Source organism: Pelmatolapia mariae, linkage group LG3_W (assembly GCF_036321145.2).
Source record: "Pelmatolapia mariae isolate MD_Pm_ZW linkage group LG3_W, Pm_UMD_F_2, whole genome shotgun sequence".
In the NCBI taxonomy this organism is placed as follows: domain Eukaryota; kingdom Metazoa; phylum Chordata; class Actinopteri; order Cichliformes; family Cichlidae; genus Pelmatolapia; species Pelmatolapia mariae.
Window position 1 is genome coordinate 70558392 of NC_086229.1, and position 24775 is coordinate 70583166.

The 24775-nt window shown below is 41.6% G+C and overlaps 2 protein-coding genes across 2 annotated transcripts in view; both read left to right on the plus strand.

Moving 5' to 3' along the window:
- Window positions 1–24775, plus strand: part of LOC134624777 (zinc finger protein 492-like) — a 264689-nt gene that overhangs the window by 107289 nt on the left and 132625 nt on the right. The gene's annotated exons all lie outside the window — the stretch shown is intronic.
- On the plus strand, window positions 3590–10955 carry LOC134618258 (immunoglobulin superfamily member 1-like). The gene is made up of 3 exons (XM_063463587.1): window positions 3590–3686; window positions 5816–6154; window positions 10355–10955. Exons 1-3 carry the CDS (start codon window positions 3608–3610, stop codon window positions 10408–10410), a joined length of 474 nt encoding a protein of 157 aa, XP_063319657.1. The 5' UTR covers window positions 3590–3607; the 3' UTR covers window positions 10411–10955.

Here is a 24775-nt window from a genome sequence, read left to right on the forward strand (position 1 = left end):
TGGTCACAAATGGATGCAAAACTCTCTGGAAGTCATAAAATGAAATAAAAGGTTTTAATTTAGAGAGCTGTGTCAACTAAAAAAAGCTTTTTCTAACCACTGTATTTACTTGTTTGTCCATTTTAAGAGCTGTGTCAAATTTTACTCAAAAGTTGGTGACAATTGGTCACCAACCTTGCGAGTCACATGCTGAATGTCTATCATAAACTCCAAAAAGGCTGCCAACTGGCGCTGCTGGCGTTCGCCAAGTGGGTCAGAGACCTTGGACATGGCAAAGGTCAAAGGTTTGTAGTCAACGTACACAGTAAAGTTGCGACCCTCGAGGAAAAGACAAAAATGTTGTGTCGCGAGGTGCAGGGTCAGTAACTCCCTTTAAGTCATTCTGATCATAATTTTGTTTTGACCTTTAACCTCTCTGCTCTGTGTTGTTTCCTCTTTCAGATGAAAAAACAATCACAGCTGAGTATGGACAGGACGTCACTCTGACATGTCGAGCTCCAAACAACAACATCAGAGGTGTTTATTGGACTAGAGCTGACCTGTTGCCAGAATATGTGCTTTTGTACCAGGATGGTCGTTTTGATCCAGACAACCAGCATCCATCTTTTAATAACCGGGTGGATCTGCAAAACAGAAAAATGAAGAATGGAGACGTGTCTTTGATTCTGAAGAATGTGATGATTAATGACACCGGAATACACAAGTGTCATGTCTTCATGGCAGAAACAGACTCATGGGAGATCACCAGCATCATCTACCTAAATGTTGTTGATCCTCCAGGTGAGTGAGTAGAGTTGAGTGTGTGTGTGATCAGCGGTGAAGCTGCTTCCTGGTTGTTGATGTTTGTTTGTTGTATGGATGAGCTGGTGGATGTCAGAGGTAGACAGATGTTTCTCCAGCTGTTGTCTTTGTGGCTGGTAGTCTAGAGTTGTAGAGCAGCATTGTTTGGGTAAGGTTAGAGCAGAAACAAAGACATTTATGAATCAGTCTCTTCTTCTCTTGCTCTCTAACTCGTCTGTAAACATGTGTGGGGAAACTCAGTGTTAAAGCCTACAGCTGGAGGGGGAGGGGAGGGGTGTATGGGCTCAAATTGTGATCATCACTTTGTGTTGCGAAAACAACACACTCTTCACTACTTGGGATACATACAAAGGTTTCATCATTATGAATTTGCGATACATGTTTTTATTGAACATTTGACGATAAAACAATACAAACTTTTGCAGAGGATGTGAACTCAGAGATATATATGTTTAAAACGACAAGGAACAGGCACATCTACTACACTTCATTTGTAACTTTGTTATTGACAGACTTTCTCTGATTTATCAGGTCAGATATAACCAAGAGAAACCAGAGTTTTCGTTGAGTGTTTGAAGGAGACACTAGTCTGTGCGGACACTTAATATCTGTAATCCAGCTGTGACAGAGACAAAGAAGTGTAATGTGTGTGTCAGTGTGATGTGTTGTAGTGTCAGGAGTCAGTATACAGCTACAAAGCTTTTTGTTCAGTGTATACAAACAGCTGTAGCTCCATAAAGGCAGCATGCAGAGACTCACAGTGTCTTATAATTAGGGATGGATATCGTTTAGGTTTTAACCGGTACTTTTGAATTTATTTATTATTTATTTATTATTGTGCTATCTACTGTACAATATAAAGCGCCTTGAGGCGACTTTTGTTGTGATTTGGCGCTATATAAATAAAATTGAATTGAATTGAATTGAAACAGTGCCAGTGCTTAAACAGTGCTCGAACTGGTGCTCAAAGAATGGAGAACACAAACTTTGTCCAAAAAGTTACATGTTTAGCTGTTTTTTTGTAAAAAGATAACAATGTTAGCCTTTTCTGCAGCTATAGGGCATATATGGTATCACTCTTGGCTGGAAGCAGTGCTTAAACAATGGAAAAAACACAAATTTTGTCCAAAAACCCTTTCATGTTTAACTGTTTTCCACTTTTTTCTTTGGTTATTTTAGCCTTTTTGGCCAGGGTGAAGGGAGTATCTGCCATCAAACAAGCAGACAGCCGCATGTAACTACGATGGTGTTTGCTAGTTCACCTTACATGCATTATTGTAATAACGTGGTTAGCCTACTCAACGTAAATTACACACGAACAACATTAAGCTACTCACCCAGAGAAGAACGGCTGCTGCTGCCATCATCATCCTCATCATTTCTGCTACACTGGCAGGGCTAGGGGCCAGGACTCTACTCTTCGGGTTCTTGGGGGATGTTGCTAACTCCACATCCGATTACAGGCACCACACCCGCAGTAGATGTGCTCAGTGTGAGGTCTCGCAGCAAGCTATCAAACATGGTGCATTTGTCAGCTTTTAAAAAATACTCTATGCATCGCCAAGTTCGTCATCAGATTTGAGGTGTTCCCTCCTTTTCACAGTATCAGCTTAAAGCACTTGTTGCAGGCTGCTGAGTTTGCATCTTTTGCTGTGAAGTACAGCCAGACTTGGACCACTTCACCTTGGGCATTTTTAATCTGAAGCTCTGCTCGAAAAGAACGTACATACCCAGTCCCACCTACTATTGTTTCAAAGGTAAAGTAAGTGGCTAGAATCCAAAGTGTATGACCGCTCAGGAAAAAATAAAAAGCACTGAAACGTGTGCTGCTTTTCGGTCTGGTTACTATCATTTATGTCAGAACTGGATACCAGTACCCATCCCTACTTATACTGAGAGGGCTGCTTTCTCTCATACACCATGTTCATTTTTATCAGCATTTTTTGATTCTGTGGAAGCTAACATCTTGTAGTTTCTGACACTTTGCATGTTTAGTATGAGGCTAAGGCTACATCACACTAGCCTGGATAGATTTGAAAATGGTGTTTTTGTCTGAAGACGCTCCACATCCACATGAGCAATTTTAGTCATCATCGCATAATCTTTTTTGGGGTTGTCAAGATTGAGAGCAATCAAAACAAATGCTGTATAATACAATCTACTTTGTTCAATTGGTCACATGACTGCATCACATGACTAAAATGTGTCATCATTTTAGAAAGTCTGTGTTTTCACGTGTACACACAACGGCGGGACAGCTCAGTTTTGAAATGTACGTGTTTCCGAGAGCATTTTCAAAATGTTGCGTATATCCTTGAGGAAAACACTGTCTTTTTGTGGACAAAACGCATTAGTGTGGACATAGCCTAAAATTCCCCCTCAGTGGGTGACTGGTGACCTGGTGGATGTTCAGAGGTTCATTAAATCCAACATGACTTAAAACTCAAATGTCAAAGGAAATAAACAAAATATTTAAAGTCAATCATTCTGATCATAATTGTACTTTGACCTTTAACCTCTCTGCTCTGTGTTGCTTTCTTTTTCAGACGAGAAAACTATCACAGTTGAATCTGGACAGGACGTCACTCTGACATGTCAAGCTCCAAAAAACAACATTAGAGGTGTTTATTGGACTAGAGCTGACCTGGGAGATGAATATGTGCTTTTGTACAAGGATGGTCGTTTTGATCGAGACAGACAGCATCCATCTTTTAAGAACCGGGTGGATCTGCAGGACATAAAGATGAAGCATGGGAACATGTCTTTGATTCTGAAGGATGTGACGATTAATGACGCTGAAACATACATGTGTCATGGCTTCATGGCAGAAACACTATCATGGGTGCTCATCAGCACTATCTACTTAAGTGTTGTTCGTCCTCCAGGTGAGTAGAGTTGAGTGTGTGTGTGATCAGAGGTGAAGCTGCTTCCTGGTTGTTGATGTTTGTTTGTTGTATGGATGAGCTGGTGGATGTCAGAGGTAGACAGATGTTTCTCCAACTGTTGTCTTTGTGGCTGGTAGTCTAGAGTTGCAGAGCAGCATCGGGGGGTGAAGTTGGTGGTTGTGAGTCTGTGAAAGTGAATCCTGCCGGTGCCATAGCTGGTGAAAAGGTACTTAATGCAGACACAAAATGTCCATCAGCTTCACAGTGTGTCAGAAAAATGTCCACATGATGGATGTGAGAGGTCCCACTTTTGTTCTCTGATTGGATTTTTAAATTATTCTTTAACTTCACCAAATTTCCATTTTCCTTCTTCAAGTGCTTTAAGTAACTTCGAAAGCAGGACCGCCCTTTTTGAGTGATTATCGGTGGCACAGGTTGTAGGTGTTTTAGTCACCAGTGCTGAGTCCATAGTGTAGAGAATAAATCTCTCACCAATCCTTTGATATTGGCAGAAGAAGGGCGATGAGACAATAGACTATGTTCAACTTTTTACTGCAGGCAAACTAAACAAAAGCACATTTGGAAAACAAGCATTTTAACGCTGATTACGTCACAGGGACGTGACAAAGGCTGTCGTAATTCGAAGAGTCCTCCAAATGCGGCAGACAAATGTGCCCTTCATTTCCCTGAATTTAAATGGCCGGTTCAGATGTAGACTTTGTATCCCAACATATCCCACAATTCTTTGAGCTGCGGTGGGTGTGGATATTTTTTGCAAAAAAAATGGCGGATGGCTGAAGTGTGGCAGCCTTAGAGTAAACTTTTAAAAGTAAGTACTGAATATTATGTCACTTATTTATGTCCAAATGTTTAATAATGAAGAACAAACATTTAGTACGCTGCCACAATAATGTGAAATTCACAGAGAGGATTCTTCCACTGACATGATGGCTGCACCACACCTGCACCACGGCAAACCTCCGCCTGCCCCACTCCTGCTAAACAGGTGGAAGTAGAGCAACAGGACCGCTATTCTTTGATTTAATTTATTTTTTGCTGTGTGTTACTTGCATCTATTTGAAAGAATGAGTGTAAACACAAAAAAACTATTTTAACTTTTACATTTGTGAAATCTGTAGAAAAGATTGAATGTTAAACAAATTGCTTCCAGTCAGAGAGTGTTGCAGATTTAATTTTTTGCCTGATGCATAAAATATTAAATATAAATATAAATATATATAAATATTAAAGCTAATAAAATTAGTTTTAAAAAGATTACAGTGATTACATTTTTATATGATGGGTTATGCAGAAAAAGTAGAATTGAGCTGAAAGACCTATGTAGTGGCGAATTTCTGTCCCAAGCTTTGAAAAAATAATTCTTCCACTTCTTAATGTGAGCTGTTCAGATTTATTTCTGACTCGTACATACAAACAAAAGATGTCACGGTCAAAAAACTATTTGCTGCTACAGCACACATTTCCATTGCCGTCCTGGCTCACTCTAACCTGCTACCACACATGCGCTGTAATGTTTTCTTACCCGACACAAATTAAACGTGCAACATTTATTCTCATGTACATGTAATATACATATTATTATATTACATGTAATATAATAACTGAAACAGTATCAAAAATATTTTGCAATAGATTGGCTCTAACAACCTATTTCTTTTTTAGGTATTGAGTTTGTACATCATGTTTTTATAAAGTAACTAAATAACTAATAAATTTTGAAAATAAGTAATCAGTAAAGTAGCGGAATTACTTTTGGGGGGAAGTAAACAGTAATTAGTTACTGATTACTTTTTTCAAGTAACTTGACCAACAGTGGTCCTGAATCAGTCTTAAAAGGTAATGTTAAAATAATTTAATCCTTATCAGCATATGTTGTTGTTCTGTGGAAGCTAACATCTTGTAGTTTCTGACACTTTGCATGTTTAGCATGAGGCTAAAATTCCCCTTCAGTGGGTCACTGGTGACCTGCTGGATGTTCAGAGGTTCATTAAATCCAACATGACTTAAAAATGTCAAAGGAAATAAACAAAATATTTAAAGTCAATCATTCTGATCATAATTGTACTTTGACCTTTAACCTCTCTGCTCTGTGTTGTTTCCTCTTTCAGATAAGAAAACAATCATAACAGAGTCTGGACAGAACGTCACTCTGACATGTCGAGCTCCAAACAACAACATCAGAGGTGTTTATTGGACTAGAGCTGACCTGTTGCCAGAATATGTGCTTTTATACCAGGATGGTGGTTTTGATCCGGAAGACCAGCATCCATCTTTTAAGAACCGGGTGGATCTGCAGGACATAAAGATGAAGGATGGAGACGTGTCTTTGATTCTGAAGAATGTGACGATTAATGACACCGGAATACACACGTGTCATGTTTTCATGGCAGAAACAAACTCATGGGAGATCATCAGCATCATCTACCTCGTTGTTGTTGATCCTCCAGGTGAGTGAGAAGAGTTGCTTATGTATGTGATCAGAGGTGTAGCTGCTTCCTGGTTGTTGATGTTTGTTGTATGGATGAGCTGGTGGATGTCAGAGGTAGACAGATGTTTCTCCAGCTGTTGTCTTTGTAGTAGAGTTGTGTAGTGTAGAGTTGTAGAGCAGCATTGTTTGGGTAAGGTGAGAGCAGAAACAAAGACATTTATGAATCAGTCTCTTCTTCTCTTGCTCTCTAACTCGTCTGTAAACATGTGTGGGGAAACTCAATGTTAAAGCCTACAGCTGGAGGGGGAGGGGAGGGGTGAAGTAACTAATTACTGATTACTTCCCCCAAAAAGTAACCCTGTTACTTTACTGATTACTTATTTTCAAAATTAATTAATTACTTATTTACTTAGTTACTTTTTAAAAACATGGTTTACAACCTGAATAGGTGATAAAGTGATAGATCTTTCAGCCCAATTCTACTTTTTCTGCATAATCCATCATACAAAATGTAATCGAATGGAAAAGTCTCTTTTTAAAACTTGTTTTATTAACTTTAACATTTTAACTTTATGCATCAAGCAAACATTAAATTATATGCTACATTCTCTGACTGGAAGAAATTTGTTTAACATTTAAACTTATTTTCTGCACATTTCAGCATATAAGATAAAATATATATTTTTTTATGTTTACACTCAGTCTTTCAAATAGATGCAAGTAAAACACAGCAGAAAATAAATAAAATCAAAGACTAGCGGTCCTGTTGCTCTATTTTCACCTGTAATGCAGGAGTGGAGTAGGCGGAGGTTTGCCCTGGTGCAGGTGTGCAAACTCAAAGTAAGGTCAGTACTTCCACTCTTTAAACGCTGCACGCCCATACTCTCTCCCGTACTTGATATGTTGATCTGCACACAGCTGTTGTCACGAATGTCGCACTCGCTTACGTCACTATCATGAGACACTCTCGCCAAGAATTCACGGTTTTAGTAATGCAGTGACGCAGCGTGCTTACGGGAAAGTAACAGTAATCTAATTACCGTTTTTGCAATAGTAATCTGTCAGGTTTTATATTGTTGATTGTCATTTATGCTTAGAAATATTTAACCATATATGCTTAGAGGTGTATAATCGATTGTGTAGTGGTAGGATGTGTGATCCTTAGTAGTCTGCAAAGACTTTGTGTGCATTCCAGAGTGTTCTGGCATTCAAACGCACACCCTTGGATCATGGGAGAGGTTGTACCTTCTCTTATTGTTTTATGGTAGGATAAACTAATCTATATCTGTTTTAGTCTAAGTGCCTTTTGTTTAGATGAACTGCTGGACTTCCAGACCAGCAGGTTTAGGGAAGTTGTTTATGGGGTCACACCTCTGATAAGTATTTCCAATAATAAGACTCCAGGTCCAGACTGCTTTCCAGTAGGATTCCTCAAAGAATTCTGGACAATTCTGGCTCCATTTTTTCACAGAACATTGCTGGAAATCAAGGAAAATGGCTACTACTACCAAATATGAGTTCTGCAAACACTAGTCTCCTGCTAAAATCCAGCAAAGACCCCGTATTTTTATCAAGCTATTGTCTAATATCCCTTATAAATGTAGACCAGACACCAGCGAGGGAGGATAAGAAAGACAGACGCAACAACATTGTCATCCCCTATGTAGCCGGTGTATCAGAGAAACTCAGGAGAGTTTTCTCCAAACACGACATCCCAGTGTACTTCAGACCCAGCAACACACTCAGACAGAAACTGGTTCACCCGAAAGACAAAACTCCTAAACACAAACTGAACAATGTGGTTTATGCAGTACAGTGCAGCGAGGAATGCCCAGACCTCTACATTGGAGAGACCAAACAGCCACTTCACAAGCGCATGGCACAACATAGAAGAGCCACCTCCACGGGACAAGACTCAGCAGTTCATCTGCATCTAAAGGATAAAGGTCACTCTTTCGAGGATGCCAACATTCACATTTTGGACAGAGAGGACAGATGGTTTAAAAGAGGAGTGAAAGAAGCCATTTACGTCCACTGTGAGCGACCATCTTTGAACAGAGGCAGTGGTTTACGACACCAACTGTCTGCCATCTATAATCCAGTCTTGAGATCCCTTCCCAGACGCCTTAATGCCCACTCACATCCTGGGCCATCTGACCTCAGGAAATCACATGATAGGGTGGGGCCAGGTTTAACAATGAGCTCACCCGAAACCCTGGCTGATTGGGACCCACACCCGCTTTCACACCTTGGCTCATGTGATTAGGTAGAGGATCATCAGGGGGTCCTTTGTCCCTCTTTGGGGGGAAACTCCCACTGGGTTTAAATCTGGGACTCTCCACCATTTGACCCTTAGAACTGAAGAAGCTTCTTGGATGAGAGGTGAAACGTCTTCAAGCAACTTAAAGAAGTCCAGACGCTTTTCTTTCCAAGCTCCTTAGACTAGATCTGCCAAACTTTCCAAACTACTTCATAGCCAACAAGCTACACTTAATCTCAGGTTAGTTAAAACATAGCGTCTTAGATGAGTCTTCCCTGTAGAAAAGGCACTATGCAATAATCTAGGGATTTCAGACCTACCATTTCTCATCTCAAACATCAAACAACATGAATGCTTTAAAAGCATCAACATCAACTCTTCTCTGACAGCATGATGGGAGTTTCTTAAAATTACACTCTTCATTAATCCCATGCAAATGATCACCTATCTGGAACAACCCGGACATACTACAAAAGAATAGTATGATTGACTTCCCAGGTTGAAGTTGTAAAGGAATTAAATACTTGGAACACATATTCGAAGGAACAGACTTCATTCCGTTTGACATACTAGCGTATTTCCGGCATTATAAAGTGCTCTTAAAATCCTTTAATTTTCTCAAAAATTGACAGTGCACCTTGTATGGTTGTGCTTGCTGACCTCCAAGACCTCTAAGAAAGCCGCTTAAAGGATTGTCTGAGCTTTATGGCTACTGTAGCCAGGAGCCTTGTGGACTCTGAGTAATCTGGGTCCAAACCTCGTCCACTTCAAGTCCCAAAGTCAAACAAACACTGTGGCATCACTGAAAGTTAAAAACTGTCTAAATTCTTTCATCTTTAATAAAATTATCAACATGTAACAATTAAGTTTAACATCCATGAAAACCGAATTTATTAAATTTAACAGAGGTTGAATTTTCTGTAAGATTTCTAGAAAAACCTCAACGTACAGCTCTGCTATCAGTTTAGACAGAAATGAAGACAGAAAATTAAACAGCAGTGACTTTTTCAGGGTTGCTGAAGTTGTACTAGCTATTATATAATAATGTTCTACGTGATCGCTAGTGACACAGCTATGTTAGCATAATATAAACACAGAGGTGGGTAGTAACGAGCTACATTTACTCCGTTACATTTACTTGAGTAAGTTTTTGAAAAAAATGTACTTTTTAAGTACCTTTTTTGCACGATACTTTTTACTTTTACTTGAGTACATTTATGAAGAAGAAACGGTACTTTTACTCCGCTACATTTGCAAAATTCGACTCGTTACTTTAAAAAAAAAGTTTATGGGTGTTTTGTGCAGCTTCAGCTGCCCTTTTAACTGCTCGCTGGTTAGCTAGCGTGAGCTATAAGCTAACAGCTAGCCTGGTTAATGACGCTAGAGTTCAACGCGCAACAGCTCGTCTCTACTGCTTTAACTGTTAAAACAGAAGGCAATACTGCGGGTGACAGGGTTTATTATGTGAAACAGCAGCTTGTTTAAACAGTCTGCATTAAGCTGGGCAAACACTGTGCAATTTTTTTTCAGTCACGTTATTCCGCTCCTGCTCAAACTGTACAATTAAATCTCAGAGGTTAGAAGTTCATAGGTCACGATGCAGGGTCGCTCACTATACGGCCTGATGCTCTGATGTGACCTGAGTGCTCAAACTGTGCGTCCATAACATAAAGCTGTCCCTCGCTCTCCCTCTCTGTCTTTCACTCACACAGACACACACACCAACTGCTAAATTACTAATGAAAAAGATTGACCAGGCAGCTGTGATTGAGCAGCAAACACGGCCGATCCCCAAAACGGTTGCGCAAATGAAAAATCATCTCAAAATGGGCCAAAACTCGCACATTGTATGGGCAGCTTTTGGAGGCTAGCTCCAAACAAACATCTGCAGCTTGGCAGTGTATACAGCACTATAATGACCAGACCTAATTCTTTTGAAAACCTTACGTCTTTCCACAGGTCTCCACTTCATCAGACATCACCTAGACATGAGGCCAACACAAACAGCAGCCTAACCGACGAAGATGATGGATCCATGGTGTCAGGAAAGCCAGAAGCAGAGGAACTGGAGAGATACCATTCACTGTCCAATGTCCATTCACTGGAGGTGTGGATGTATTGCATGGCTTTCCTCAGATCAAGAAGCTGTCGATCAAAGTCAATACAGCTCTTCCTGCATCTGCAGCCTGTGAGAGACTTTTTAGTCATGCAGGACTCCTGTTCACTGCCAAACTGTCACAGCTTCACAGCAAGAACCTTGAGAGCCAACTGCTGCTGAAGCTGAACCACCAGTTCACTGACCGAAGAAACAATTTATGGTAAAGTGAGCCATACACATATGTACATCCACATAGTGGAAATTTGTATTTGTCTTTTATAATTAGTTTTACTCTGATTTCAGTGTTTATTTGTGAGTGTAGTTTTTACATTTTTACATATGACATTGTGTTAATCCACTGTCTATACTTCAGGGTATTTTAGTATACAAAATAGAATGTCTATTCTTGTGGAATTTTAGCACAGATGTTTTTTTTTATGTTTTTTTGTTTTTAAATTCCTGCTGTCTGCCTTGGGAATAAACTTTTCCAGATTATACCTGTTGCATCTCTGTGTCATTTGTTTCTGATTTACTTAATCCATCCTTGTATTTAAAAGAACCGCCCCTAGTATGACATTCTGGCGCATCAGCTGTAGTCTGTTATGTTGAAGCTGCCTCGTTCTAATGTTTTCTCTGAGGCTGCTGTAAATGCGAATATATTTACTGTGGGTTTTGCTTGAAAAAGCTTTACGTTGTAAAAATCTGAAATCTTGAAATTAGAATTGTTGTGCCTTTTTTGTGGATCTTTTTACATATATTCCTTTTGAAAATACTAAAATTTGTATATTTATTTATTTTTGATTGTCTGATAGCATTTATTTATAAAATAAATTGGACATTTCAAAAAGTTACTTGCTATTTACTCAGTACTTGAGTAGCCTTTTCACCAAGTACTTTTTTACTCTTACTCGAGTAACTTTTTTGACGACTACTTTTTACTTTTACTTGAGTAATAATATTTTTAAAGTAATGATACTCTTACTTGAGTACATTTTTTGGATACTCGACCCACCTCTGTATAAACACAGTGAAACTGTAATGAACGAAACTTTTTTCCACTTGATAAAAGTTAACTTGAGAGACAAATGCAATCGTATGTCGAGATGCTGTAAACGGACCAAATTTAAACTGAGGTAATCCATCCACAATATGAGGTTAGTCATTAATATACTGCAACAATACAGGAAAAGAGCAGCCGCAAGAGAATTCAACATTAATTGATTAATGGTAAAGAAGTAGAGGAAGGAAAAAGATTAGTTAAGTAAAGTTTGACTTATCTGACTGTTTTGTTTGCTTAATGCACCTTATAATCTTGTGCGCCTTATGGTCAGAAAAATACGGTAAGTTAGCAATTTGTCTGAATACAGGCAGTATTTATTGTAATGCATATATCGATACTGTAGCTGTGTTGCTGCCCTTTTGCTTTTTTGACACCAGCTGATCAGGGTTACTGAACTGTAAGCAGTTTCAGCCTCATAATAAACAAACATGTTCAGAGACTCGAGGATTTGTCCTTCCAAAAGTCTCAGATGAGCCCTTACAGATCTGCAGCCAAACAGGTCAACAGACCTGTCAATAGACAGTCAATAGAACAGCTGGATGAACCCAACATGACCTCTGACCTGAATAGGCTGTCAGACCTGTTAAATACTATTTTTTCTATTTTCATATATATTTTATTTTTGTTGATGAAAACAAAATTGCAGTTTTGGTCAGATCATCTGTTTCCTGATTCTAAAAGACAAATCAAAAAATTCATCTGTATGGACATTTTCTCACTTTATATATGTTATCAATTCTTTTTTAACCCAATCTCCTAAACTAGAAGACCAAATGGATTCTGTTCTGTTCTTCACTGACAGCTGACACCTCACACCTGTTTCTCACGTGCAGGTCAGACAGGAGGACACACAGATGAACTTTGAGTCAGACGATCTGAGGACATAAATGAACTTCCCTGAACATCCAGACTCAGACGAGTCTGTCAGTGACTCCGAACTACAGTTTATTCATTTTCAGGCTGTTCATGAGATTTACTGACACAAAGTCAAACTGTTTTACAAACATAAATGAATTTATGGGCTCTAATCTCAGAATCAGAAGGGTGTTTTTAGAGCTCTTTTATGTTGGTGGGGTCTTATGAAATAGGAGCAGAATGTAAAGGTTAACCCTCTGAGGTCCAGGGTTTAATTATCCACTTTTGACTATTTTAGATTTTCCGTCTACATTTCACATTTAAGAACTTCTTATCTTGCCTTGTTTGGTATTATTATTTTCAGCACAAACTCACATGTATGAATTTCCTGTTATTTTTTATGTTGACATACTGTATTAGCACAATTGATTTAAATGCAGACAACATAAAATCCAAGTAGAAACAAGGCTTTTACTGTCAAAACCACAAACATGTTTAACAAACCTTGTTGATAACTTGAATTGCAAAAAGAAATTGTACACTTCTAAAAATTATGCACAAATTTTGCAAACAATAAAGTTGTGTGGTACCATTGACCTAAAAATACAGCCAAGGCCTCAGGCGTTTTTTATATAACCATTTAAAACTATTCACAGAACAATCAGGTGTGCTGCATTAACTAAGAAGGCACAAATTAGTTGTGCCACTCCAAAAAGAGTTTCTGTCCACTATAAGACAGAGGAGATCACCAGAGGCCTAAACCCTGCAGTTCTGAAGGCAGGAGGTGGATCAGTCCAGTTTTCCATGTGGAGACAGCACATGCCTTTGGTGGCTATTTTGGAGCAACTATGATATTCACTAGTATATCTGACACACAAAATAAGACAACAACTACACACTATAACTATAGCCTCTGTCACTTCGCAACCAAACAGATCATGCAAAAACAAGAACAGAGTGAGAAAAAAATGGTTTCAGACAAACACACACACACACACTGTCCTCAACACAGTCCTCTCTGGTGACATCTGGTGGCCAAAAATATGAAGAGCAGCTTGAAACCACAAAATAAAACCAACTGCTTCATTATGATTGCCCACTCTACAGAGTGGAATTCTGTCTCATATTGGGCTGCTGTTGTGTTGCTTTGAACGCGTATTTTTTTGGTGTTAAAAAATGTGGTTTATTTGTTTAATAAATAATTTTGACCAGCAAACCTTCCTGGTTTGAACATGCACCATGGTGTGGTCTTTCTTTGCTTGTGACTTCTTGATGTTGGTAAATACAATAATTGAAAAATAGCACGTTACATATAACATACATATAATAATGCACATTATGGAGTATGCTTCTGCTGTGAGGTCCTGCCTCCATGTACTTATGCAATTAATCGCTAGATGGGTATATTTATAAATAATATTATAATAGGCAAATTTTCCTGTACATATTTTTGAACTGGGGGCAGAATTGATTGTGAAATGGAAAGGGAAAATGCTTATGAACTTGCAAATTAAAAACATGATGCATTTAAGGTAACCCTTTTTCATTTTTATTTAAGAAGAGAATTTGTTCCACTATGCGATGGCCGAACCTGTTCCTTTTCGTGGAGATAATTTCTCCTGCCTTAAGGAAAACCCCTTCACATGGCACAGAGGAGGCTGGAGTGCAGAGAAACTGGTAGAGATGCAGTTATGGCTCCACAAACTATCAGCTAAAGAGAATTAATAAATTAAATTGCTGCACATTTTGTAGACTAACATTTTAAGATTATTTAAAACATAAAATATATCTTTTTATAACATTAAATGTTACGAGTCAAATGGAAGTTTTTCTAAAGTTATTTAGTGATATTTATATTCTCTGTTGGGGAGTAACGGAATACATGTACCGCCGTTACGTATTTAAAATACAAAATATGAGTAACTGTATTCCGTTACAGTTACCGTTTAAAAAGGTGGTATTTAGAATAGAGTTACTTTGTTGAAATAAATGGATTACACGGCGGTACTTCCCTGTTTCATATTGTAGTGGGTCAGGATTGTTTGGGTTTGTTTGACAGCTGTTCTGTTGTTCCAAGGGGCAGCGTTACGGTTGCCATGGTTACGCTCTCTCTCTGCGTGTTTCCTGGGTGAGAGAGCGCCTTTTTGTTGTTGTTGTGCTAAGCTAATAGGCAGAATGCTACAGGTATAGCTCGAAAGAATGTAGCCTAATGGGCAGTGTAGTCCGTGCTGCAGCGAGAATGGACTACCATACCCGTTATGTGTCTGTGAGCGAAGGAGGGAGAAGAAGGAAAAGTATGAGTTGTCACCTATATGTAAATATAATAATAACCACTGCAGCCAAGAAGAGTGCCTGACGAGCCCAGTTGTAAGTAAGCTATTAAGACTCGACTGTACACTGTGTTCGTGTTTTCCTTCGGAAAAAATAAGTTCCGTTGGAGCAGTCTTTCAACGCCTCTCTCTGTCTCATGCAAGCAAAGTTGACCCAGACAACAAAGTAAAGCTATTTTTCGGCTACCAGCCCGACACGGAACCCAACGTATTAGCCAGAGGTCCCTTTACTATGGTTCGGAGCCGCGGACCTTCAGTAACAGTAATAAATCACAGCAATAGTACATTCACGTAGTTGTAAACAGCACGATAATATATTAAGTAATCCAAAGTATGCAGAATACGTTACTCTCATTGAGTAATATGACAGAATACGTTACAGAATACATTTTGGGGCATGTATTCGGTATTCTGTAATGGAATACATATTAAAAGCAACCTTCCCAACACTGTTTATATTATGAAAAGCAGATTTTTGACATTTTAAGTTTTTCCTGTTTTCAGATCAAATAAACACGCACAAAACAAAAGCAAACACCCAGAACACAAAGATGGAAAACCCACCCGATTGACCAGAATCAACTCAAAATACTCCCACACAACAGAACCAAATCTCTTACTCGAATGATCAGTGGTTCGCTATCTGTCACCATCAAAACACTCCACAAATCCCCTGAATGATTCACTTCCTTCCTTTTGAATCAGGTACCAAAGCAGTTACGTGTGCAATGAAGTTTCGGACGTCACTGGTCACATGACTTTTGCCAAACGAAGCAAGCCTCGACACAGTGCTTCTGAACCAGTGTGTTGTTTTTTCCACACACGCTCCTGATTGTCAGCTTCAAGCGGGCCATCACTAGGATCCTCCTTTATTTTCTTCCACACGGCTCATCTCACTCGCCGTCACGGTACGGACCAGCCAGATATGGATCCAGCGGCATTCAGCCCATTGGGGAGCTTCAGGAGGCCGTTATCGACTCTGCTTCTAAATTAATCAACCAGTGGTTAGAGCATAAGGGAGAAGCGTCTCTTTACACCTTATTTCTGGTTATCCCTGGCTATTGGACTCTCTGCATCCGCTCGTACAGAATTTCGTTCTCCACGAGCTTCGCCTACACCCCCCGCCACTACCGCTCGCCCGCTCGCTTCAATGGAGGACGTGCTGTCCGAACCGCCGGACAAGGTATTACCCGTCCCATCTGAGCCATCTCCAAGAAAGAAGCGACGTTCGCACCATTGGCGTGGCACCCCACAGCCGGATGTCAGGACATGTAAACAACCGGCAGTGGTAAGTGAGAGGGACATTGTTTCTGCTTTGTCGGATACAAGTACTATTTATTCTGGGGCTATGTTTTGCTTTTCCACCAAAGATAATAGTGGTCTTTCTGTTTCATCTATGGCTATTGCTATTGGAGTTACTGAGCCTGGCATTATGAATTTAAAGAATAAAAACGTTTGGGACTCTTTCTCATCTGCACTGGTCTATTCAGGGGGAAGCTGTAAACCTCACTGAAACAGTTCTTCCTGACTATGTTCTCCCATCCACGCCTTCACCACAGTCTAACATTGGGTCTGTAACACAGTTAGCAGTTCAGTCAGCAGCCCAGCTGCCCTCAGTTCAGTCAGCTGCCCTCAGTTTAGTCAGCTGCCTTCAGTTGTGTCAGCTGCCATCAGTTCTGTCAGCTGCCCTCAGTTCTGTCAGCAGCCCAGCTGCCCTCCGTTCTGTCAGCCACTCCACCACCTATTATGCCTCCACTACAGTCGTCTCTGCTACCTGTAGGTCAGTCTGTAGCCGCTCCGCTACCTATAGCTCAGCTGCCACTAGCTCAGCTGTCTGCTCACTCACTCATTCAGCCACCATCCTCACTGTCTCATTCTAAGCAGGGAACACACTTCACCACAGCATCTGCTGGTTGTCTTAAGCTGGCCATTTCAGAGACAATTGCTCCCTCTAGGGCCTACCCAGAGGCTGGGTGTCAGTCACCAGCCAACTCTGGACCACTAGATGTCAAGACGTCAGCGCCAGCAGCTCACCCGGAGAACTCACCAGAACAGTCTCGGCTCTCAGCACCCCCTGAAAGTTCACCCGTCCGCCTCCGTCCTCTCCTGAGTGTATTGGGGAACACTTTCAGCCCTCTGAGGACTGCATCCCACTGTTGCTGCCTGAGTCTAGCCACTGGGCTGCTCAGTCCCAGCCAGTGTCCACACTGCCAGAGGTCTCCGTACCTGCTGCTTCAGTGTCTGTTTCCACTGGAGGGTCCGAGGACCCCGTCCAGCCTCAAGTGTCGCCAGCTTGAGGGCCCGAGGAGCCTGTCCAGCCTCAAGCCAAGTCAGCTGGTGGGTCCGATTAGCCCACCCAGCACCACGCCTTGTCCGCTGGGGGTCCTGGAGGACCCAGCCAGCACATCCTCATGTCAGCTGACGGTCCGGGGAAGTCTGTTCAGCCGTCACCTGCTGAACCATCCCCTGCGACTTCTACACCATCACCTGCAGCATCACCGCCTGCAGCATCACCCCCTGCAGCATCACCGCCGTCAGGTTCCGCAGCCGCCATGCTGCCGTCAGGTTCCGCAGCCGCCACGCTGCCGTCAGGTTCTACGTCTGTGTCTTCATCCTCGCCCGGTCCTGCCTCGCCTGGTCCTGCAGTTGCCACACCGTCATGGGACGCAGCTCGTCTTGTTCAGCCTCGCCTCTGCCGGCTGCTTTCCAGGCCTCTAAATTGGCATCATGGCCGTCGAGGACGGCCTCCGGAAAGAGTTCGTCGCCGCCGCTGGCATCGCGGCTGACCTCCGGACCTGCTCAGTGGCCACCACTGCCTTCCAAGTGGCTGGCCTCCTGATTGGTTTTGTCTGCATCGCCGCCGTTGCCGTGTGCACGGTCGGCCCCCAGAACTGTTTGCCCATTGCCGCCGTTGCTGTCCGCACGGCTGGCCCCCTGAACTGTTTTGGCTCTTGTGCTGTCGACCTCCGGGTCGACCCCCTGAACTTTTCATAGACTCCTACAGAGCTCTAGTTTGGTTTTGTTGTTGATCCAGTCTTGTTGAAAATGCAAGACTGGATCAAAGAAAAGGCACATTTTTAAAAAATAACTATGGCACAATCAAATAAATTGCAGTTTGACTCATGTAAACAAACAAATCTCTCAGATGAAAACATTTTCTGCACTTCAGTGCTTGATGCATTTGTTGGTTTGTTTTCCTGTGTTCTGGGGTCCGTTCTTCGTACCTCGCTTACTACATCCAAGATCAAATGACACATCCAAGATCTAATCATCGCGCTAACTTTGAGCTCGCTAATCCAGTTCTCCGAACACACCTGTCGTTGACGATTAGTATAGCTGGATGAAGTAATCTGAGATCAATGGGTGGCTTAAAAGGGGCTACGCATCGATAGTAGAAACATTGATCGGCAACCCTGTGATTGGTCGGCGAAGATGTCGAAGGAGCGCGCTCAGTATATTACGGCAGCAGAGCAAGAACTCTTAATTGAGGGATGTCAGGAGTTTCAGAGTCTAATTAAAACGCAAGGGAACACTGCAAAGGCTGCAAAAGCAAGGAGAACGGGCTGGTAGAAAGTTGCTGACAAACCAAACTCGTAAGTGATCCATGATATTACATTATATCATGTGATATTATATTATACCACATTATATTATATTACATCATATCCTCTTTCACATTAGAGCCACAACAGGACCCACTAGAACATGGGAACAAGTAAAAGTGAAATATAAGAATATTCTACGAATTGTAATATTTATATTGCTTTCAGTCTCTTGAAAAGAGACCCTGAAATAATCTGTTTGTTTATAACAGCAACTAAGAAAAGGGCAGAGCAAATAAAGACAGGTGGTGGTCTGCACCCCCTCGTCACACCCCTTTCTGTACTGTGACATTTATTGACATTGTGGGTTTTTTTGTGTGTAGTTTTACATAACACTCCATCACTTTTACCTGTTCCCATGCAAGGGGTGACTGAAGCATGCACAGGAAGTTGGGAGATATAGATATATCTATATATCTATATAGATATATCTATATATCTATATCTCTCAGAGAGAGAGATGGTTAAGCACACTGTCGCGCTGAGCTAAAGGATCCTGTCTATCCCGCAATATACGCTGAATTCTGAAAACTCTCCTTATCAATCTTGCACCTTCCGCAACGGGTTGCTCGCGTACAAACGGACAGGACATGGCTGCAACAGACTTCCCAAATCCACCTTCGCTTTTATAGCCGTGGTCTCTGATCTTGATTTCACGACGTAGTTTACTATTACTACTCTAAAATATGGATTACATCTGGAATAATCAAATACATGAAATAGAATGATTAATAGTACATTTCCCTTTTTGTCGGAAATGACCTGTATGTATCTGTATGAAATCAATAAAAGAATCAAATGCTGCATTATATTTAGTTACATTGATAATATTTATTTATGGTAAAACAGTGGCGAAATATCGCTGTTGCTTTCATATAACTGAAGCGGACATACCTGAGTGGCCGCGATCTAATCCTGTTTACATAAAGTAAACCTGCTCCCGAGCAGGTTTACGCTTACGGATCTGTTGCTATGACAGCAAGTTCCAGATGAGCTTCGGAGAACCGAATGATCCAAGATCACGCGTTATCGTCAACATTCAAATCCGGCTAACTTACTTAGCGAGGTACGAAGAACGGGCCCCTGGATTCTTGTGATCCTTGTTTTTTGTTTTAGACACACCTCCCTTGACTCCCTCCGCCTGGGGTCCGTTCTTCGTACCTCGCTTACTACATCCAAGATCAAATGACACATCCAAGATCGAATCATCGCGCTAACTTTGAGCTCGCTAATCCGGTTCTCCGAACACACCTGTTGTTGACGATTAGTATAGCTGGATGAAGTAATCTGAGATCACTGGGTGGCTTAAAAGGGGCTACGCATCGATAGTAGAAACATTGATCGGCAACCCTGTGATTGGTCGGCGAAGATGTCGAAGGAGCGCGCTCAGTATATTACGGCAGCAGAGCAAGAACTCTTAATTGAGGGATGTCAGGAGTTTCAGAGTCTAATTAAAACGCAAGGGAACACTGCAAAGGCTGCAAAAGCAAGGAGAACGGGCTGGTAGAAAGTTGCTGACAAACCAAACTCGTAAGTGATCCATGATATTACATTATATCATGTGATATTATATTATACCACATTATATTATATTACATCATATCCTCTGTCACATTAGAGCCACAACAGGACCCACTAGAACATGGGAACAAGTAAAAGTGAAATACAGGAATATTCTACAGAATGGTAATATTTATCGCTTATATTGCTTTTAGTCTCTTGAAAAGAGACCCTGGAATAATCTGTTTGTTTGTTTATAACAGCAACCATGGAAAGGGCAGAGCAAATAAAGACAGGTGGTGGTCCTGCACCCCCTCGTCACACCCCGGCTTTTTGTACTGTGACATTTATTGACATTGTGGGTTTTTTTGTGTGTAGTTTGACATAACACTCCATCACTTTTACCTGTTCCCATGCAAGGGGTGACTGAAGCATGCACAGTAAGTTGGGAGATATATATATATATATATATATATATATATATATATATATATATATATATAGGGAGAGAGAGAGAGAGAGAGAAAGAAAGAAAATAATACCCTCACGGGAGAATCGATATCTCTCTATGAGCACACCGTCGCGCTGAGCTAAAGGATCCCGTCTATCCTGCAATATCCGCTGAATTCTGTAAACTCTCCTTGTCAATCTTGCACCTTCCTTGCTCGCGTACAAACGGACAGGACATGGCTGCGACAGACTTCCCAAATCCACCTTCGCTTTTATAGCGTGGTCTCTGATCTTGATTGCACGTAGTAATTTACTATTACTACTCTAAAATATGAATTACATCTGACATAATCAAATACATGTAATAGAATGATTAATAATACATTTCCCTTTTTGTCGGAAATGACCTGTATGTATCTGTATGAAATCAATAAAATAATCAAATACTGCATTATCTTTAGTTACATTGATAATATTTATTTATGGTAAAACAGTGGAGAAATGTCGCTGTTGCTTTCATATGACTGCAGCGAGTGGCCGCGATCTAATCCTGTTTACATAAAGTAAACCTGCTCCCGAGCAGGTTTACGCTTACGGCTCTGTTGCTATGACAGCAAGCCCCAGATGAGCTTCGGGGAACCGAACGATCCAAGAACACGCGAAATCGTCAACATTCAAATCCGGCTAACTTACTTAGCGAGGTACGAAGAACGGGCCCCTGCTCTGGTCTTATGCTTGGTTTTGCTGTACTGTTTTTGTTTAGGGCTGTCGGGAGCCAGCCCTTGGAGGGGGCGTACTGTCACGGTTCTGGGTCGGTTCGACCCAGCATTTTGGAGATGTTATGTTTTGGTTTTGAATGATGGATTTTTCCTGTATACTGGTGGTGGTGATGATGATTATCATGATGATAGATTATCATTAGAGTTCCATGTTTCTGTTTATTTGTGTTTAGGATTTGTGTTCTCGTGTTTTTTGTGGGTTTAGTTCCATGTGTCATTTTCTGTCTGTCTCTCAGTGTCGAGTCTGCGTCTTTGTGCTGTTTTCTTGTTTCCTGTTTTATTGTGAAGGTCTGCGTCTCATGTGTTCAGTTTTACCTCTGTCTCATCTTGTTGATTACTCCCAGCTGTGTTCCCCACCTGTGTGTAATCTCCCTGTGTTTCTCTGTGTGTATTTAAGTCGCGTCTTCTGTCATTGTAGTTGCTGGTCCGTCTGTGTATCCACCATGTCTCACTCATGTGTTTTCCCCTGCTGTCGGTCGTCATTCTCCGCTGCTCATCCTCCTTCATGTTCATGTCCTGGTTTGTGTTCACTAGTTTCCTTCTGTTCCTTTTGCTTTTTGCCCATTTTTATTTTGTGTTCAATAACCCACCCTCACACCTTTTCATGTGCCTGCTTTTGGATCCTCCTTTATTTTCTTCCACACTGCTTATCTCACTCGCCGTGACACACACATGCACACGCAGCAAAAAAACATTACAGGACCAGTTGGACTAGAAAGCTGAGAGATACTCTTTACTAATCACACAGAACTGCTGAGGATCCAGTTCACTTACAGATTTCAAAAGCCTTAGTGATTATTATCCAGCATTAGTATCTGAACCTGGAATCATTTCTATGGGAACTGAATTTTATGTAAACATTAAATTTAATCTGATGCAGTCAGGTTCAAACTCACGTTCTGTTATTCACTGAAAATACAGACATTTAGAACAAACTAAGACCATCTGTGCTAGAGGAGATGTCTGCTGTGACTGCATCACTCTGCTCAGCTTTGTTGTTATTCAGCCTCTGCATATTTACCTCTGCAGGTGAGTTTTACCTGTCAGGAGATAAATGACATTTCAATGATAGATAAAGACAAAGAAATATAGTAGGATTATTTCATATTCATTCCGTTTGTCTGTGTGCGGGCAACATGAGGCTGCACACATTAATTTTGTAATAAGTGATATTATTAAAAATTCTCTGTTTGTAAGTACAGTTTAGTGCTGTCTGATCATCACTCTGATTGACTGCTGTAGAAGTGAACAGTGTTACTTTGACCTTTAACCTCTCTGCGCTGTGTTGTTTCCTCTTTCAGATCACAAAATCATCACAGCTGAGTCTGGACAGGACGTCACTCTGACATGTCAAGCTCAAACCCACATCATCAATTCAATTCAATTCAATTCAATTCAATAAAACTTTATTGATCCTGAAGGTTGAACCTGAGGGAAACTGGGTTAAGGCTGCCGACCTTTGCCAGCGCCGACTTACCCTTCTGACCATACATACATTACACAAACATCACATGGGGAAGACAGGTCAGAGGGGTATAACATGGAAAAGCACAACATGAGGAAAGATAAGGAGAAAAAAAAAAGAACTCCCCCCAGACTGAGCTCCAACAGGGAGATCAGCTTGAGAACAGAAAAAAACACCTCTGCACATAGCACATGAAAAAACTCTTAATACACCAAAGAAACACATTACAAGCAACAGGGATGGGTAAAGGGTGAGAGACAGCCAATTTAGACAGTACATCCGAGCCTGCAGCCTATGCGCTGGTCTCCATGATCCACCGTCAGCATCGGAAGGGAATAAGCGTCGAAGGCGTTTGGAGGGGGGAGGGGGGATGAGTGTACATCTGCATGTGTATATGTCTGTGTGTGTGTGTGTATGTGTCCAGAGTTCAGCTGAGACAGTGTCCTTCGCCCTGCCAGACTAAGTAAACAGTCTTCCAGCCAACCCAGGTGGCCTTGCATAGAATGGGAAGAACAGTCTCAACACAGTCCATTATCAGGGTGTTGTTGTTCAGCTCCAGCCTTGAGAACGCAGCTGGCGCCGAAGGGGGTATCCGCATGAAGTGATGGTGGTTTTTACTTTAGTGTGAACAACTCATATGAATTTCAAAGCTGTTCTACTGTCCAACACTGGTCTCTCAATCTCCCGTTGGAAAGCCGCGAGCTTCGCCATACCTGCGTTCTGTGATGTTGTCATTCTTGTGCTCAAGGAGCCGATTCTGAGAACTCACGACAGTGTGCCTCCCCGGGATGTCATCCAATTTGCTCAGAGATGTTATTCCGAGCTAGCCCTTCCGAGATGTAATCAGTCTGCATTCAGAGATCTTATTCTGAGTATTCACAGCAGCCGTGCGGTTCTCCAAGATCTTATCCGTGCTGCACTCAATGAGCCCATTTTGAGAAGCTCACGCCTCTTCCAATTGTTCAAATCCCAGCGGGCAGCCTTGTGGAGGTTTGAACAGCCGGTTCCACTTTCTTAATTCTTCGATAAGTCAGGGCCAAGCCAGCTCCGATCAGCCAGAACCCTGTTATCATGGTTCCGAATAGGTAGATATCTTCAGCACTCAGGCTCACCCAAGCCCAGACTTCTCGTTGAGAAAAGGGTGTCAATTGCATTTAGGGACCAGTTGATCCAATCCATAATTCCTCTTTTAGGTTTTAGAGAACAGACTGTGAGAGAGTGTTCCAGGGAAAAGTAATACAAAAAAACACGAGACTAGACAAGGACACAAGAGGCTAAGCAGGGAAGCTAAGGGAGAGGAGGAGAGGAGAAAAGTGCGACCGCCTTCGTCAAGAGCAAGACAGAGTTGTAGAGTGGAGCAGAACTGACCTGGAAGATGAAGAACTTGTCCTTTTATATCAGCATGGACGACTTGTTCCAGATTACCAGCATCCATCTTTTGAGTACCGGGTGGATCTGAAGGACAGACAGATAGCTGATGGAGTCGTGTCTTCGATTCTGAAGAATGTGAGACAAGATGATGCTGGAACATATGAGTGACGTGTCATCAAGAGAGCTGGAAAATCTTTGAAGCTCATCAGCATCATCAACCTGAAAATTGGTTCTCCAAGTGAGTGAGGAGTGTTCAGTGTGTTTGAGATCTTTGGCTCTTTTAGCTCTGCTGCCTTATTGCTCCTAAATAGCTCTGTTTTCACGATCACTGAGATCGTTCAATTTTAGCCTAGCTGTGAATGATCTGTATTGGTGATGAGATGAGATGAGATGAGATAGCCTTTATTTGTCAGTTGCAGGTCTTTTGCCCACAACCGAGATGACAGACCTTGCCGACCGTACATACAATACACAAACATCACATTGGGGAGACAGGTCAGGCTAGGTAGCGAGGAAAAAAAACATCGAAATGTGTAACACAAAAGGATAATACAGGAATGCACAGATATCAACACACCATAGCACAATAAACACAGACAAGCAACATGGGAAAGAGTTCCAGTGTGTACATCTGATCTGGGACCGCTGCAATCTTTCGACTGCGCCTCCAACTGACCCGATGTCCACATCAGAGGGGAGGTAAGCGTTGGAGGTGGCGTTGGATCCGGGGTAGGGAGGGTGATGCGTCGGTGAGTGCTTATCAGTATCAGTATATGTATGTGTGTGCGTGTCCAGAGTTCAGCTGAGACAGTGTCCTTCGCCCTGCCAGGCTAAGTAAACAGTCTTCCAGCCAACCCAGGTGGCCTTGCA

Coding starts and splice junctions, on each gene's coding strand:
- LOC134618258 (XM_063463587.1), top strand. CDS start 3,608: ATGTGTCATGGCTTCATGGCAGAAACACTATCATGGGTGCTCATCAGC. Junction 3,687..5,815: donor AAGTGTTGTTCGTCCTCCAG/GTGAGTAGAGTT, acceptor TTCCTCTTTCAG/ATAAGAAAACAATCATAACA. Junction 6,155..10,354: donor CGTTGTTGTTGATCCTCCAG/GTGAGTGAGAAG, acceptor GTCTTTCCACAG/GTCTCCACTTCATCAGACAT.